Source organism: Heterodontus francisci, chromosome 38 (assembly GCF_036365525.1).
Source record: "Heterodontus francisci isolate sHetFra1 chromosome 38, sHetFra1.hap1, whole genome shotgun sequence".
Taxonomy (NCBI): domain Eukaryota; kingdom Metazoa; phylum Chordata; class Chondrichthyes; order Heterodontiformes; family Heterodontidae; genus Heterodontus; species Heterodontus francisci.
Genome location: NC_090408.1, coordinates 23,019,435 through 23,038,066, shown reverse-complemented (window position 1 = coordinate 23,038,066; position 18,632 = coordinate 23,019,435). Strand labels below are relative to the sequence as shown.

The 18,632-nt window shown below is 38.8% G+C and overlaps 1 protein-coding gene across 14 annotated transcripts in view; it reads right to left on the bottom strand.

Moving 5' to 3' along the window:
* LOC137352421 (protein unc-13 homolog C-like) overlaps nucleotides 1–18,632 on the bottom strand; it is a 612,014-nt gene that overhangs the window by 336,324 nt on the left and 257,058 nt on the right. The window contains exon 1 of one of the 14 annotated variants that reach the window (XM_068017816.1): nucleotides 14,558–15,590. The exons of the other annotated variants lie outside the window; for them this stretch is intronic. Within the exon in view, the coding sequence (XP_067873917.1) occupies nucleotides 14,558–15,499 (942 nt within the window). The 5' untranslated portion in view covers nucleotides 15,500–15,590. Of the gene's footprint in view, nucleotides 1–14,557; nucleotides 15,591–18,632 lie in introns of those variants that run through there. 14 annotated transcript variants of the gene reach the window in all.

Genomic DNA, 18,632 nt, shown 5'->3' with positions numbered 1-18,632 from the left:
ATCAATTTGCCACAGTTTTACCCCTTTATTTAATCGATTAATATCGTTTCGTAATCTCATGCATCCATCTACACTGCTTACAATACTGCCTATCTTTGTGTCATCGGAAAACCTGGACACGTGGCTTTCTATTCTATTATCTAAGTTGTTAGTTAAATATGATGAATATTTGAGGCCCCAACACAGATCCCTGTGGGGCAACGACAGTCGCATCCTGACAATTAGAGATCTACCCATTATCCCTACTCTCTGCCTCCTGCCACAATTTCCTAACCAGGTCAATAATTTGCCTTCAATTCCATGAGCTTCAAGTTTAGCTAACAGTATCTTATGAGGGACTTCATCAAATGCTTTCTGTGAAGTCCATATAAATAACAGGCACAGTTATTACCCTGTCCATTAATTTAATCTTTGGAACTTTAGATTCACAGCAGAATTTATGTTTGGCAATATGCTAATATGTTTGAGCAGAAACTTGAGGGAAAAAATATCTTCTCAAAAGTAGTGCAATTTTGTGAAATTGGTCAGATTTTTTTCCTACAGTGCACAATCTAGGCCATGTCACTCCTGAAGTTACAAGGGATAATTACAACAGTTTGTTCCAAAAGCCAGGTGAAGTCCCTAACCAAAAAATGGCTAACTAATGTTTCAGTTCTGATATAACTAACCACAATTCCATTTAATCGCCTGGATTCCCTTTTAATGACCATTTAACAAATATTAGATAATGCGTGGAGCTGGAAAATCTAGCAAAATAAAGAAGGACGAGTCTCACCCACCTCCCAGCATTTGCCTGTCTTTCTCCTTCAGATACTAATTGCCTGCTGGAGATTTCTAGCATTTGGATATTTTTCTTTATGTCCTCCAAAATCTGCCAAATATTTAACTGACAAAGGCAACAAATGGCCGTGCAATTGAACTTAGAAGCTGCGAGGATTTAAGAGCTGGAGGAAATGATTTGCTCCACGGAGCCAGATTTTACTTTTATTGGATCAAACCAATATGTGTGAAACTCTGCCTGCAGGCTGAACTATCAACCAACATACAAAAACATCTGAATGACAGGTGACTTAGAGCTTATTTCACTTTTCAACAAGAGGTATACAGCCAGTTGTAGTACAATGTTCAAAATGACAGCAGATTAAACCACTTGAGAATCACAAATCACTGAAGGTGGGAAAGATAATTGCTTAGTTCACTTCCTGTTCAGCTTCTTTGAGACCCAGAACCTCTGCACTGAGCCAACACGAGAACTGGAGAAGCCAAACTGACAAGAAAATTGAGCCCCAAATGCTGACCATTCTTAGAATATTAAGTTTCCTGAGAAAGAAGCAAGACAAGCTGCTTATCTAAAAAGCTCTGCACTGGGAGAGGAAGCATATTTTTCATATCTTAGTGCTTCTCAGCAGAGATAAATTGGGCTTTATTTTGTTTTGATGTGGTCAAGAAAATTTTAAGGCAAGAATGCGATAAGTACAGACTCTGCATTTTGGTGTTAACAGTTGTTACGACCAGGTGAGAAAGAGGTCTAGGGTTCCCTTTCAGCCTTCACCTGGTCTTACTGTAACAGGGTTTAATTTTAAACACACCATGTTTTTAGCTCCCCCTTGGCGAATTCTTGTTCACCGCAAAGAAACCAGCACAACAGGTTTTCTCAGGTTTAAAGAAGAAAAGTGAAATTTTATTAAACTTAAACACAAATTTGGTTAACGTCTCCGGATACACGACATGCCTACGCTAGCACACACACGTGATACACACACATGAAGATACAGATAGAAAGAAAACAGAAGAAATAAAGTGGAAAAGTTTGAGGCAATATCTGAGGAGGTTTTGTGTTACAGGTCTTCGAGCTCACTGTAGGGTCCTTGATTGTAGGTATATCTTGCTTTTCGTCGGGGCCCAGTACTCTTCTTAAACCTTGTTCGCTGTAGGAGACTTTTCTCTCATGGGGTTCATGTGTTTTCATGTGGGTAAAATTCACTCCAGAGGAAATCGTAATCAACATACAAAACAATACAAGATGACTGCAATCTATCTAGGCAGCTGCATAACTAATTGGGACAGATAACCACAACTACAAGTGTTAAATAGATTTGTGGACAATCTCAATCTTAATGTCGCTCCTAACACTTCGCCAATGTGCTAAACAATGAGAATAAATATGTGAAGCAATCAAGAAATAAAAAAATTAATTTATATAGCGCCTTTCACATCCTCACCCTAAGGAACGTTTGCAGCCAATGAAGTAATACTGTAATAGCTGATGTACTTTCAAAGTGTAGTCACCGTTGTTTTAGAGGCAAGGTCCCATAAACAGCAATGAGATTGCTATATGACTAGGTAATAGCCCAGATTTTGTGGTCAGCGGCAAAGTGAAGGTGCTCGCCCCTGAACTCGAAGAAAGCTGCCCACAAAGCCCTAGTGAACTAGGTGCAGGACTTCCCTTTCCCGACATCCGTTTGAATCTGGCGCCAAGTCAAGGGGATCACTAGGCATCTAGCAACAGTACGTCACCAAGCAGGGTAAACAGCCATTGAAGTATTCTCATAGACAGCAAACCAGGAAGTTAAAAGCACTGATTATCCAACATTTCTTAATATCATTTTACAGAGCGCAAAATAAATATTGGGACATACATATAAGGTAGAAGTTAAAATAATAAACGTGTTTAAAAAAAAATTTAAATGTGGATTTTTTTTTATCATAATGGGGAAATTTGACATTCCACAAATATAAAATTAGTTTTTCAGGGCCAGGGAGACTATTCAGCAGTGATTATGAACTTAGTATGCTGTCAAAATCCCTCATTACACCTCATTCAACAAAGTGCAATTTTTCCAAGGGATTTTACAGCGAGTTTACTAATGTAAAAGAACAACATCTGGTCAGTTCCATGATTCCTAATTGAGTGCAAACTGGGGCTACTTCAACAACACACCCTATGGAGAAGCATAGAATCACTGACAGGAACTTCTGAATTTCCAGGTTGAATTTCTCATGCTGACTCCAAAGTCTGTTGTCAGTTTCAGAGGTGTAATGACGCTGACAATGCATGGGAACATCATCATCTCCAAGTTCCCTTTCAACTCACACGTCATCCCGACTTGGAAATATCTCAACGTCCACTCATCAAAATCTCCCTACCTAACAACACTGTGGGTGTACCCACACCACACAGAATGCGGCAGTTCAAGAAGGCAGCTCACTGCCACCTTTTCAAGGGCAGTTAGGGATGGCAAACAAATGCTGGCCTTGCCAGTGAAACTCACATCCCGTGAACAAATAATGAAAAAAATGAATGAATTAAAATTCCTCAACTGCCATGGTGGGATTTGAACTAAAGGCCTGCTCAGGTCAGGAAAAAGAACCTGACCCGAGCCCTACCAAACTACAGCGGACCCGAGCCCGACCCGAGTCCCTTCGATTTTGCCCCGAGCCTGACCCGACCCCGAATCGACCATCTCTTTACTTACCTTGCTGACACCGAAACTGCAGGAGGCTGCAGCGCATGTGTGATGACGTCACAGTGATGTCACTTGCTCACTGCGCAGACTCAGTTTCCCTGCCTGACGTCCCGAACTCCCACGCTAGCATGCATACACAATACACACATGCAAATAGAGACAGAAAAGAGAAGAAAAATAAAGTGGAAAGTTTTGAGGCAATATCTGAAGAGTTGTTGTTACGGTTCTTCGAGCTCACTGTAGAGTCATTGATTGTAGGTAGATCTTGCTTTTCGTTGGGGCCCAGCATTCTTCTTAAACCTTGTTTGCTGTAGGAGACTTTTCTCTCTTGGGGTTCATGTGTCTTCAGTGGATTCAGAGGCTTGTGAGAAAGAGATGGCAGCAGACAGGAGAGAGATCTTCTCAGTCCAGGAGTAAACAGACTTTCTGACCAAACTGTTTGCACAAATTCAAAAAACTCAGATTGCCCAGCAGGTTAGTCATGTGACTAGCTGGTTTGACCATGTCAGTTTGTGTATTCGACCATCTTGGCAGTCAACCTAGAATGCAAGCTCCCCCACCTTCAAAGTCTGGTGATCAAAAGTCCATTGTGGGTTGAATATCAGGGAATGGCTGCTTTGTCCTTCCAAACACCATCTGTCAATATGCAAACGTCCCTTCCAGCCATGGCAGATCTGTTCAACAAGTCCTCCCCTCAATCCAGTAACAGTTTAAAATCAATGTTTATGACAAAATTAATGTGCCTCATTCTTGGCAGGTGGGGGCCTAGCATGACACAGTATACATCAAAACCCCTGCTAACAAAACCTTGGTTTCTCTTTTCACACTTCTGTGGAGCAAGAGAGCCCAATGATGAGCATTTTTTGGTCTGTAATAAAATGAATTAAATAGAAGGTATAGCATCAGCCATGGCTGCAACACTTTCAAGAGCTTTAAGAGCAGGTAGCTGCAGTTACATTGCTTTCACAAGCAATTCTCAAGTTAGGGAATGCAGAGCTACTTGCATCCACACTTAATTACCTGCCAGGAAGTCTGCTCACCAGGCGAAAATTTCTAGTGACATTTTAAAGCTGGAAAATTGCTGCAAGGGATGGGAAACAGCTCTTCTCTATCATGAGAAATTTAAAGGAATATAATATATAGAATATGTTGATGCATGGAGCTAATGGTCCGTGATTATGTCTTCCAGGTGATCCTGGTATGAACACAAAGGTGCAGTATTTCTATGAAATCAGAAACACCGGACACAGTTCCAACAAAACATCATGGTGCATCAATGGCAAATGTGAAATATAACTGGAACATTAATTTCCCTGGCAAATCAGATTATATATACATTTTAATAACATAGCTCTTCGTAGGATTCCAGGCAATCTGCCTTTTGGGAGGGGCATACAGTCATTTACCAGACAAACTCTAGGCTATAATTTTGAGAGTTAGAGCCATACATTTTTACAAGACAGTCATAGAAATCAGATTAGTTCAACTGCTGGCACTGAGCTGATATTGGGACACAGTGGGTTTAGGGAGATAGCTGCCTGTTTATTTGTACAAGATCCGTTTTATGCTACTAACTGCACATTTTAAGAAAATAGGAAGGAAGAAAGGAAAGACAGGGGAAAAGAAGAAAGGAAAAATGAAATAACTGGTTTCGTAGTAGGTAAAAACCTCAGCTCCACATTTTATACAAATGGGCCAAGTGCCCACTGATAGGTTCTTCATACTGATGCATGTAAGGAGTTTGGGAAAAGACTCACTGGTATTGAACTATATGAAAACTCTCAAGATACAAATATGATAGTGCAGAGGACGTGAATTCAAATTCCACCATGGCAACATGTGAAAATGAATTCCATAGGTCTGGTCATTTATGGGCTAGTACCAATGATCATGAAACCTCCTGAATTGCCCTAAAAACCTAACTGATTCACTAATGCCCTCAGGGAATGGAATCAGTCACCCAGCCCTCTCCACCCAGTAACAAGCCACTTAGTTGTACAAACAATTACATCAAGGGATGGGCAATAAATGCAGCCTTGCCAGTATGGGATTACTGTAGGGTTAGTATAAATGGGTGGTTCTTGGTCGGCACAGACTTGGTGGGCCGAAGGGCCTGTTTCAGTGCTGTATCAATAAATAAATAAAGACAATATTGCATTCCCTCAGCATAGCACATGAGCTGCAGCCTAGATGAGGACTGAAGCCATGAATTTCTGTTTCCACTCAATATTATCAGGCCAAATGAGTAATTATTTATACAAGTGTCAGCATAAGAGAGAATAAAAGATCGAGCAGTTAAAAAAAAATGAGTGTGCATAGAATTGGAGGCAACCTATAGATATGGGTAGGGAATTGGTTGGGAGGTAAGAGACAGAGAGTAGAAATAATTGGTGTGCACTCAAATTGGCAGGCTGTGACTCGTGTCGTTCCCCCAGGGATCTGCACTGGGGACTGAACATTTCACTTTATTTACAAATGACTTAGATGAAGGAACAGAGAACCGTATATCTAAGTTTGCTGACAACAACATGTTAAGTGGCACAGTAAATAATGTAGAATAGAAAGTTCCAAAGGGATATCGACATTGTGCAAAACTGTGGTAGATGGAGTTCACGTGGCACATGTAAAGCCATCCACTTTGAACCAAAAAAAAGATAGAGCATTTTTTAAATGATAGGAAGCTAGGAACAGTGGAGCGGCAGAGAGATTTAAGCCAGTGGACTGGTACAAAAAATAATTTAAAAGGATAATGGAACATCGGCCTTTATCTCAAGAGGGTTGGGACACAGTCACAAAACCGTATTTATTTTCTCCTTGGATTAAAACAGTGTGCCTTTAAGACTCTGTTTGAAACAGTGTGCCTTTAAGACAGAGAGAAGTTTTTGGATTTCTGAGGCACAGGGTGTCAGCTGCACTTGTTACTTAGGCTACAGCAGGAGACAGAGGTCACATGTTGCGGTTTGACTGTGTGTAAAACTGGCAAAAAACAGTCTGAACCAGCCACTATTGAGGCATGCCACTGAAGAAAAGAGCTGTCTATTCTCTCTCAGCAGAAATTCCACAAGGAGCTACAGGTCAGTTAATTGCCTAAGGAGGGAAAAAGCCCTTTTTTTGAAGAGACCATTTGTACTGCAAAAGGTAGCAAAACTCCTTTTCTTTACTTCCAAGCCAGGAAGTATTTGCTTCAAAATTGAATCTCTCTTGACTGATTGTATTTTCTGAATTCGCCAGTGGTCTTGATGCCTGCTGCAGCCGAAGTGTTTTGAATGCCTATCGACTGAAGGACTGTTTTATCAAATCCATATGAAGACTTAGAGAGGCATTTGATTACTTTTACGCTCGGATACCTCACCCATCAGGAACGTAACCCACAAAGATTTATTTATTTACTCTTAAGAAACAGCTAATTTTTAAAAACATTCTTTTTAAAGAAACAGGTTAACCATGATCTTTGAGTGTGTGTGTGTGTGAATGGGGGAGTTAGGTTAAAATAAGAAGCTAAGAGGTCTTTATACATAGGCTTATGTTAATAGTGTTTAATATTTAGTTTATTAATCAATAGTTAATTTGTTCTTATCTAAAGATACCTGGTTTGGTCTGTTTTATTCTGGGGGTTTAATTTGGCTGTTTTCCAGTTGGGTGGGAACACTTTAATAATATGCTGCGACCTGTGGAGTGATGGGACTGAATTGACAGTGCATTGCTCCTGCCTCGGTTGTAGCAATACAAAGGGGTGAAAGTTATGTTACAGTTATATAAAGTACTGGTCAGACCCCATTTTGAGGACTGCATTTGGTTCTGGCCACTGTACCGCAGAAAGGAGATATTTTGCTTGGAGAGGGTGCTGCACAGATTCACCAGAATGATATTAAGTCTAACAGGATTAAATTACGAGGACAAGTTGCATAGACTATGCTTGTATTTCTGTGAGCAAAGACCATTAAAATAGAGCATTAAAGCTGTTTCTGATTAATGAAATCGATAGGGTAGCTAGAGAAACTTTTGCCTCCGCTGGGGCATGTAGAACGTCAAATTCATAGCTAGGCTGTTCAAGGGTGATGTCAAAAATCACTTCTTGACACAATAGCTCGTGGAAATCTGGAACTTTCTCCCCAGAAGGGTGTTGTACAAGGCCAATTGAACAATTCAAAACTGAGATTGATAGATTTTTGTTGAGCAAGGGTATTAAGAGTTACGAAACCAAGGCTGGTATAGGGAGTTAAGACACAGATCAGCCATAATCTAACTGAGTAGTGGAGCAGGCTCGAGAGGCTGAATGGCCTATTCCTGTTCCTATGTTTCTATGTAACAGTTTCTTTGATTTCTCCAATTATCCAGTTTGATAAAAATCGTCCCGGAGGCTGACATTCAGGAATAGATATTCCTGAAGGACACTTCAGAACAAACACATATTGCAGTTCACTTGTATACACTGTTCCTGGTAAGTCAGAATAAAATCCTAATGGGATTTAAGTAATGCTGAGAAATAACCTCAGGGTCAGTTTTGCTTTGGGACAATTGAACGGTCAAGTGGAAGAAAGTCTCCCTCTTATCCAATGAAAGCTGCAAGAGAAGTGAAAAATGGTACACAGAATCCTTTGGACACCTTCCCGACTGCAGGGTTCTGATGCTTTCAAAGTCAGTGGTCGCTAGAGATGCAGAGAAGAGCAAGAAACTCTCACATATCCATTCTGCAGGTAATACACGACAAAAGGATTTTGCAATGGATGCATATGCTGCATCTCTTAAGATCATGGAGACGCTGATTATTTTGCATCAACCCCTACTGATATCGAAGAACTTCCAATGGGGAACATACTTGCTGAAAAGGAAAAGACTACTACCGATTCTCCTGACTATGCAAAATGGTAATTATTCAGGACTGGAAAAACATATCAATAACTGTTTCATAATTGGTCTGCTTTGACTCCAAGGAGTGTTAATTCGTTGAAGAAAACTAGCAGACACTTGAGAGAAAAAGGAAACAAAATTTCTGCTTCTGCATTCCTGTCACATTAACTTTAAGGTACGTAAAATCACAGACTGAAGGTGTACAATCCTTGCTCATGCTCCTGGCACACACCAGCAGGACAGAAGCAGAATTTTACCTTCCAAGGTCAATGACAATCTGAAACTGTTCACTTGCAAGGAGGACAACACCAACCTAGCCTCTGGTGAGATAGTTAGCTCAAGTGTTGACAAAAAGATACTTCCTCAGTGTTACAACAATATAAAGATCTGGAAGAAAAACCAACATATACATCTTAGTTGCTCTGCATTTCCAGGTGGCATTGTGACTTATCCTATTATGTAATATACCTTAAAGGAATATGAAATATACCTTAGATATTGGAGACTAGACGAGTGAATACTTTCACCTGAAGGTGAAAATGGTAACAAAAGCCAAAATACTGCAGCTAACAGGTAGGAAACTACAAGTATTAAATTAATTATTGTGTTGTTAGTATTTGTAAACCTAGCTTTGGGTTTGGAGACTGCTTTTAGTATGTAGATTATATAACATTATTTAGACATTGCATCCACCAGAAGCTAATATGTGTTGGGGGATATCTCTTAAGAATAACTATAAATGCAACTATATGATCATATTAGCAATAGACATGTTTTCAGATTGTATTTTATGCTCCAATTTGAGATATGCTCCTTTGTGTTTTGTACTGTGTAATGAAATATTTAAATAGCACATCTGTTATGATTTTTATTATCTTCCTAGGTATTGTCCATTTTACTAAACTCCGCTTTATACCTGTTTTTATATTGAAAGGAAAACTGCAAATAGTTTCACATTACTGTTAGTACAGTTATTGGCCCAAGTACTTTATGGGTGGAAATTGTTTCATGTATTGTATTTATTCCAAGGGCAAAATCATGTACTCCCTTTGATTTTCCATGTGGAAAGATTATAATGCACAAAGGATTTTTTTTCAGTATTGACAGTAGAGATGTTTATTCCAACTAAGAACCAAATAAATGCAAAGTTACCATCAGGTGTGTCTTTGAGTATATTTTGATGTGTGTATATATACATATGGACACATAATAAATCAATGTTGTAGCATTTGACATTGCACTGCCAGTGTTTTGGACTATTATAAATATTTAGCAGGAACTGTGACTTATGACCTTTGACACTCACAAAAGGACTTCTTTAAAGCATCATTACTAGTGAGCAATCCTATATAAACAGCATTACTTATCCACCATTACCCCATATATTTTTGTATTATATCTGCCCTATTCATTGTCTCAGCTAGTCAGTATAAATAAGGAGGCTTATTTATGCAGAAACTTGCCAACTCCAAATAAGTTGAGAGGAATTAGGGTAAGGGATCATGCAACAGGCTCACACAGTAAGAGGGTACAATCTTAATGTTATAGCTTGTTTATTCAGGAGTGATATCGTAAACCACTTTTTCACCCAAAGTATAATAGATATCTGAAATTTTCTCTACCATGAAACTGTGGATGCTGGGATAATCAAAATCTTCAAGACTGACATCAAAAGGATTTGTTGGGTAAGGCTATCAAGAGACATGGACCAAAGGCACCTCAAATATTCACTCTCTCCACCACTGGCATACAGTGGCAGCAGTATGTACCATTTACAAGATGCACTACAGCAACTTGCCAAGCCTCCTTCAACGGCACCTTCCAAACTCACAACCTCTGCCACCTAAAAGGATAAGAGCATCAGCCTCACTTGGAACTATATTGCCATTCCTGCACTGTCGCTGAGTCAAAGACCTACAACCTGAACCCTGAGATTACTGCCTGGAATGCTCTTAAATATAATGCAAGAATTTTATTAACTCTTTAATTTAAATGAAATTGAGCTTAAAATTTATGGATGTCTTACAATGCTGTTGTTTCTTCTGCTGCCACTGAGTGATGACGCATGAGAGACAGGATAATGAGTTATAAAGGGAGTCACCATTATATATAAAATAATTATATATAATAAATATAATAAATATATAAAAAAAAACCCTCCCTCTACCCCTCCCCCTTGCATCCCCTCCTCCCACCGGCACCATCCTACACCTGTGTAGGGGCCCCAACAACCCCACTGCCTTGTGGGCGTCTCGGGAGAGACCAAGGCTAAGGGAGTAAACCCTAACAGAAAATCCGGAGCGGAACCCCGTAGGCGGTCATGTGTCACCTTTGGCATGTTTCCGGCAGTTCCTGCAGCCATACTGGTGCCAAACGTCGTGTCCTGCACTCCTTTGGACCCCACCAGAAAGGCCGAGAGGGGGGTTTTGACGACTGGGCAACTCTCAACCTCCATAAATTTGCCCAGGCATGCGCCATGGAGAGGTCACTCCATAATCACTGACCACCTCCAGGCGCGTATCCATTGTCTCTCGAGATAAGGAGGCCCAAAAGGAAAAAAAAAGGAAAAGGATAGCAATGAAGCACAGTCGTTGTATAATTGATTTGTAAAATTACTTTTCCACTCATGAGTTATCTGTTCAACTTCCCTTGCAGGGATATTCATCAAATGTTATGCCTGGCTGTGATATATCCTCTTTATCTTCAATTAAATGTAAATCTTTGTTTTAAAAAAAAAGAAATCTGTCAACTTCTCCAGCAGTTTGTTTGGTTAAGTAGGTCATAGTAAAGGCAAGAGTATATGGTTTGCAGTGTAAACAACTGTATTCACTATATTCTATGCTAAATACTCATCGATAAGCTGCCCATCTCTCTGAGCTTTTAACCATTAACAGTATTTTACACTGAAACTTTAAGCAGTGCTGAATGGTCCTAGTACTGCAAGTGCAAAATCAATTTACAAACAAATTATTTTAGTACCATAACATATTTAATTTAGCCGCTTTCTAATCAATATCACAATTAGGCTGATGGAAATTCTGGAAAATTGGATGTTTTGTGAATGATTGTGCACCATGTTAGTTTTCTCATCAAGTACCAAGAGAATAACAGCCAACCTCACAACATCCAAACAGGGGGGTGCGGGGGGAGAAGAGTTGGGAACTATGGTGATTTTGTATACTTGCATAGAATGAAACAAGAAACAAATGTTATCCCAATTTGCCGATTAAACTACATATGTTAAAACCAGATCATGGAATTTACATACTCCTGAAAATGACAAGCATCATCAGTGCAAATGTGCTAAGTGTCCAGATTTCTGAACAGTTAAGTATGTTCTAATTTTATACACAAAATTGAAACAAAATCCAAGGAGATGTAAAACTCACAACATTTACCAGAATTATCAAATCATTAATTGTTTGAAACCTAATTACAACAGAGTAGTTTCTGCATAAATCAGTAAAACCCTTCACTTGTCTAAGTGCAGTACTTTTAGCAAAGATGAACTATTAATCCTTGTGTAGTAATTGAACATTTTAAATTGTCTTGAATACAAGTGAAAATAATCCAGAGTTAGTGTTAGTCAGGGTGACAATTATCGCCTACATCTTTTAGAAAGGTAATTTATTCCACGCAATTAACAACATGTGATGACAGAAACACTTTCACAGTAAATCAAATCCAAAAAGGAAAAGAAAACATGCAGGATAAACAAAAGTTGCTATTTTTGCATGATATTGTAATTAAAAAACATACTACAACCAAAAGGTTCAGGATTTCAGACAGCAATAAAAAATTCTATCCTATTTCTCAAATGTGCAACTTACAGACTAAAAGTAAATTTCTGTCTTTTTTTAAACAATATCCTCCCTCTATTTTTCCTGATATCTCTCCCACGTTTTCCATGCTGCATACCTAGTGCGGCCAGAAGTGCAGGTGGCAACCTGTTCTCTGGCCTCTCCCAATGGCATGCTGAACCCAATTATTTCTCTCCTCCCCCTCCTACTTTGCTACATCAATGTATTTGATCTCAGGAACTCAGCAAATGAGTTCAAATCTGAGTCCCGTTATTTGACTGCCAATATGTTGTACATTATATTTAATTTCTGACTTTGGTTAGGCTTCCCTGTACAATTTAGAAAATGTGACCCTAGCAATATTTCTATAGTTTTAGCATCAATACCTGCAGAAAGTATCCTCTCTTCCATTTCTGCTACTTGTTGTCTATATGCTTTGCAAGCAGCTTGTTTGAACGTAGGTCTTAATTTAATTTTTTTTGGAACTTCAGGACATTCCTCTGGAACTGTCTGATTTACACAATCTTCTAGAACAGTCTGATTTTCATCTCGTTCTGCTTCTCCCAAGATTTCAGTTGTAGGCTCTATATTTTCATCAACACTGTTAATATCATAAAGGATCTCATAGTTGCCTTCATCTAAAACTGGAACAGTAAATTCTTCTAAAGGCTCAGGGGATAATATCTGTTCACCACTTTCTTTCAGAAATGTTTTATTTTCCAGTTTTGCAAGCACCTCCTCCATCACCTCAACATAATCCATTCCATTGTCTCCTGCCTGCTCACTAGTCTCATCTTCCTCAGCTCTGTAATAGTAAGGTTCATAGTACATATCAGAATCAAGGGTAGCACACGATTCATCTGCTGTAGATTGAGACAAGGTCCTGAAGCGGCCCATAAAACCACCTTTTTTTCCATCTTCACTCAGACTTTGGGTACTTCTGGAGTCCATTTTATTCCAAACAACCTCTAAGGCAGATTTAGCACGCTGAAGTGATGATCCAAATTTTTGGAAGCTGAATCCAGTATCCGAGAGATCAATACTCAGGCGACTATGCCAGGATTTAGCAGGCACCTCCATTGAATCACTATCACTAGGTAGCTCACTCTGACTATGACATCTTAGAGAATATCTGTTTTGATACTGATAATTATCACTAGAATACGAATCATGATAGGAGTCGTAGGTGCTTTCCCACTGATTTTGAGGTCCCCTATCAAAACCAGAACATTCTGAGGTATCAAGTGTTGTCTCATATGTTTCTTCCTTGAATTCTTGGCCAACAGCCTGGTAATTTCCATCAAAATCTGTTGTGTAGTTTAGGACATTTTGCTCCGATGGGCTATTTACTTCAGAAGCAAAGACATACTGTGAAGTGTCTAGACCAGAGTCTGTGCCTTGTTCTAAATGTTGCAATTCTTTCCATGGTGAAAGATCACCTTGCAAGGACAACTGAGAGTCACTGTAATGACTTCTGTCACCTGACACACAAATTATTCCATTGCTCAAGCCACTATCAGCAGTTTCAGCGTTCTCTACTTCATTTTGTTCCATATAATGTTGGTCCTCATAATCATAATGCTGATTGTCTGTATTATTAATCCAGGTAGTTGCTGCTTCGTCCTTACCTCTTAACCAAATATCTTTTTCTGAAGATGATACAACTGATGCACCATCAGCTCTGACGAAATACTGATTGTCTGAAAAGTCTTCAGAGTAAGATATTGACTGGCAGAGTTTAGAAAAATCAGATTCTGATCGGCTGAACTTGGCTGTTGAGTAATCGCTTTGCAGCCATGAAGATGCCACCTCATTGTAATAAGGTTCTATCTGTTTCTGGGTGTCTTCAAATGGAGATGAGTGACAGCTGTCATCAGCACACAACTGTGTTGAGTCTGAATATGAGCTGCAAACAACAGTTCTGCCAACGTTAACCATGTTGTGAGATTCTGCACCTAACTTTGAAGAGATAGACACTTTCTCAAAAACTGTTTTTGAACTCATTTCAAAACTATGGTCATCCTCCAGCTCTTTGTCACTAGATTCAGGTGATGCCAATGCACCCCCTCTGGGTTCCTCTTCCGTGGTCGCTAATTTCATATTCATACTTTCATATGTCTGGGATTTTGATGGAAGTGAAAATTCCTTTCTGTCATTTAGGTCATAGAAGATCTCTGTAGAAATTCCAATGCCTGAACCTTTCAACTTATAACATTTTTTAAGAATTAAATCTCTGTTTTGTGGACTGTCAAAATACACAAGAATAGGACGGGGCTTGGCACTGGCACAGTCTCTTCGCTGCCCTAGCCTATGGACAAGTTCAATCTGAACAGTTTTTCGTGCATCAGTAAGCCCTAGTTTTTCTTCTATAACTTCATAAACTTTATTTTCTGTATTCTCATGCAATTCTTCAGGTACATTAATAAATCTTAGACTTACATTGCTTCCTTGATAGTTAATTTGTCTTATATAGTCATGTATGTCTCTGTTTTCTCGTCTGGACTGCACAAATCCCGAGCGTAATTGTTCAATTTCAGTTTGCACCACCTCTACACTGCTGGAAATTTCATCAATGGATTCTTTCAGAGCATTTACATGCCCACGTAGTTCACACAATTCCGTTTCTATTTGGCTGATTCCTTGAAGTTCCTTAAAGATCATTTCCATGACATCGTGAGTTTGACTGATGCAGCCAGTTGAACTGAACGCGGGTTCTAATCCACTCTTCTGCTGCAGACGCCCAGTTCTTTCCAGAGATTTACTCCTAAAGCCAAGAGTTTTTTTCCATGCACTCATTTCCGTCTCTGAGGAAATACACTCTTGACTTTTCTTCCATTTGCGAAGTTTACGTAATGCACCGAGTCTTAACAATGTTCGATCTCCATCTGAGCTTCCATCTGACGCTGCAAGGCTGCTGACACTTTTCCTGTTTCTCCGGACTGGCATAGTGTGTGACTTCTGCTCTTTCACTTTCCGCAAAACACTTAATTCATTCAATGATTCAGAGGTACCACTATCAACAGACCATAACTCTGGACAAAGGTTGTCATTATTAGATGAACTAATATTTTTTTTCAATCCGTTAGCTATAGCCACCCGGTAACTCAATGTCGGAGAAAGTGAATATTCAGTCTTCCCTTCCTCGTCTTCAACAGATAAGTTACGGGCAGACTGACATTTTGCTATTCTTTTGACAGTGGTTTTCAGGTTTGTTGAAAATTTTTGATTTCGAGCCGGATTATCTTGCAGGGGTTTTTGTACTTTCTTATCTATATTACTCTCTTTTTTCCTTGTTGTATTTGCTGGTTTCCTAGTAAACATTCCTTTGTAAATCTTTGAAATGTAGACCTGGAGTCGATTCTTCAAAAAGGAAGAAACCATAGGGAAGGGCAACAGGTGTTACCAATTCTGGTCAAATACCAGTGCAGCCCGCAATCAAGCCAGCTACATATTTCTGAAAATGAGTATGTAACTTTCTTCAAAAAGCCACATCAACAGCACCAAACTGTATGTCCTATATCTTAACAAGTAGATAGCATTTATAGGCTATGAAAGATTTATGCAGACAGTTGTCAGAAAGCAATCATAATGTATTTGTATCTGACAGAAGCAGCTAAAAGTCCTGGGGGAAGGGCAACAGTACTGAACCAGCTGGTGATCCCATGTCTGCCTCTGTTACAGAAAGAAAGACATTAGCATTGAACTACACACCATTTTCAACTTTTTCTGTTCATGCATGTAAAGTGAACATCAATATATTATGCTATCAAACCATCTATTGGTGTTACAAATACTAAAATATAAACATGCATAAGCTTTTTCCTGGCCATATCTTGCAATAACAATTGACTTCAAAAACTGCTTACTCTTTGCAAAATGAGGGCAAGATAACTTATTTGAAAAACGGCACATCTCTGTAGTTAACCTTTATTATAAATGTTCTAATCTACATGTGATGTGTAGTAGGAAACCTCAGCGTGCAGCATTGTATTTTTTTCATTAATGGGACTTCATTCATTCCCTTTCTTGCAATGCATTTCGATATCACTATGCACAGGTTGCTTATTCTAAAACTATCCACAAGAGTTTGGCTCACTGAAAATAACAATTCTTTTGTTGAAATGAAGAATGTATTATAGTCAGTTTTATATGCACTTCATTCATAATAATTTCACATTTATAACCATCACAAATTGCAGATAATATAGTAGTACACTTGTTCCTTTCAAACAGTTAGAAAGAACTGCAAGGAGCTCCAATATTCTTTTCTATGTTTTTTTTTTCATTTGAGCTGTGAATATTGAGAATATTCTAGGAGGAAATTAGCTGTGAAGAAATACTGGGAGAAACAGTGTGAAGGAGCTGAATTAACAACCTGGTTTTAGATATACTATTTACTTAGGGTGCTTCTCTGAGTTCATTTCAGCAGTGTATTCTAACCTAGTATCTCACATTTTCAAGCTCAGGTACCTCATTGCTGATTGCTCCAGTACTATCAATTTAAATTAAATGTCACAACCCTTCCCTGCAAAAACTGCAGTAAAACTCTAAGTTTTATATCATTTGTTTACTTTGAAATCTGTTGCACAGTTCCATGTTGTTACTCTTTTCAGTGCTATGTTAAAAAGAATACATAGTGCCTCTCCATGCAATACGGCTTTTAGTTTTCCAAGTGAGTCAGATTGTATAACGTCTGAAGGATGAATTTGTGAGTAAATTTAAGTTATGGTTAGCCTCACAAGAGGAGATTTATCAACAAGGTGTGTTATTCAGCATTTTGCTTATAGCAATCAGTGTTGTAAGAGAGAAATTCTCAATCTTTTGTTTTGCTTTTGACAGGAAATAAAACTATTTGATTCATGAAAATACAAATATTCATAATTTAGTTACCACACAAAATGTTAACGGTGTGATATGGGCAAAATCTGGTAAAGTATTGAGAAAGATCTTGGGTTCACTACTTTTGTAAGTTTTCATCTCATGCTGAAACAAACATTAATGTGCCAGTAATGAGGCAATTTTAATATCTAGTACAGGATGATTAAGACTGCAAAAAATGTCAAAACAAATTTAAAAACATTCAATAAAATGTATTTCAGTAATGCTACTTTTCCACCCCATTTAACCTAATTTATTAATTATGGCACCTCTGCTTCTTACAAAGGAACTTTAAAGGACTTTACTTTCTTGTTTCCTCTTATGTTCCAGCATCCAACATTCATTTCGCAGATGAGAACGTTCTAAAAGTATGGGCTCGATTTTAACTCTGTGCAAGTGGATGGGTTTTGAATGGGTTAAACTTGGGCCCATATGTATTTATTTAGAGATACAGCACTGAAACAGGCCCTTCGGCCCACTGAGTCTGTGCCGACCAACAACCACCCATTTATACTAATCCTACATTAATCCCATATTCCCTACCACATCCCCACCATTCTCCTACCACCTACCTACACTAGGGGCAATTTACAATGGCCAATTTACCTATCAACCTGCAAGTCTTTGGCTGTGGGAGGAAACTGGAGCGCCCGGCGGAAACCCACGCGGTCACAGGGAGAACTTGCAAACTCCACACAGGCAGGACCCAGAACTGAACCCGGGTCGATGGAGCTGTGAGGCTGTGGTGCTAACCACTGTGCTGCCCGTATGTTTGTGGCTGAATGACAGCTCCAAAGTCTGGGTCTGTGGCCAATCAAGCCTCAAAGTCCCAAAATTTAACCTGGATACATTCCACATGTAACCAAGTTCACCTTTGATAAGTAAAACTACCCTCAGTCCAAATTGTTGGCAACAGCAACAACCCGCGTTGATGTGGTCAGGGCTGGTTGTAAAAAAACTAACAGAACAGAAAGGTTCCTGGAATCTTTATACTGAGATAAAGTACTATAAATGCGAAAGGCCTCCTTTGAAATATAAGCCAGCCTGATCACAAAATGGGAGAAATTTATCAGAAAACCCCACTAACATTTAGGATTTGGTAAAAAGTTACAATTTTTAAAAAATCCAAATTATGAGCCAAGGATTCTATGTAAACTTATATAACACAGTGTCTGTCTGCAGTTATATCTGTCTCCCCAGAACCTTGCAGGAAAAGGCAATAGTCTTCACAGTGGTAAAATGCAATGCTGCAAGTTAGATTCCTTCACTACACAGCAGCACATTAACACAAGAATTGAATCTGCAACTAAAATATCCATTTTAACAAAGGATTTAGCTCCCTTTTATTAACCAGTATAAATAGTACCTGCTATTTTTTATCATTATAAAAGTAACTGATAATAATTGTAGATAAAATATCATTTTTAATTCTTTTGTTGAGAGATATCATTCAAGTTCCAGAACATGACATCATTTGCAATTGGATTTATTTAGAGCCATACGAGGCTAATAAGAGATAGCATTTCAGTAACCTGTTCAACTGACAATTGTGTACAAGTGTGTGAAAGGCAGATGATTCTGTGTGGAAAAATGTGTCAAAGCTATGATAATGCCACCAATGTTTTGAAAAAGTAGA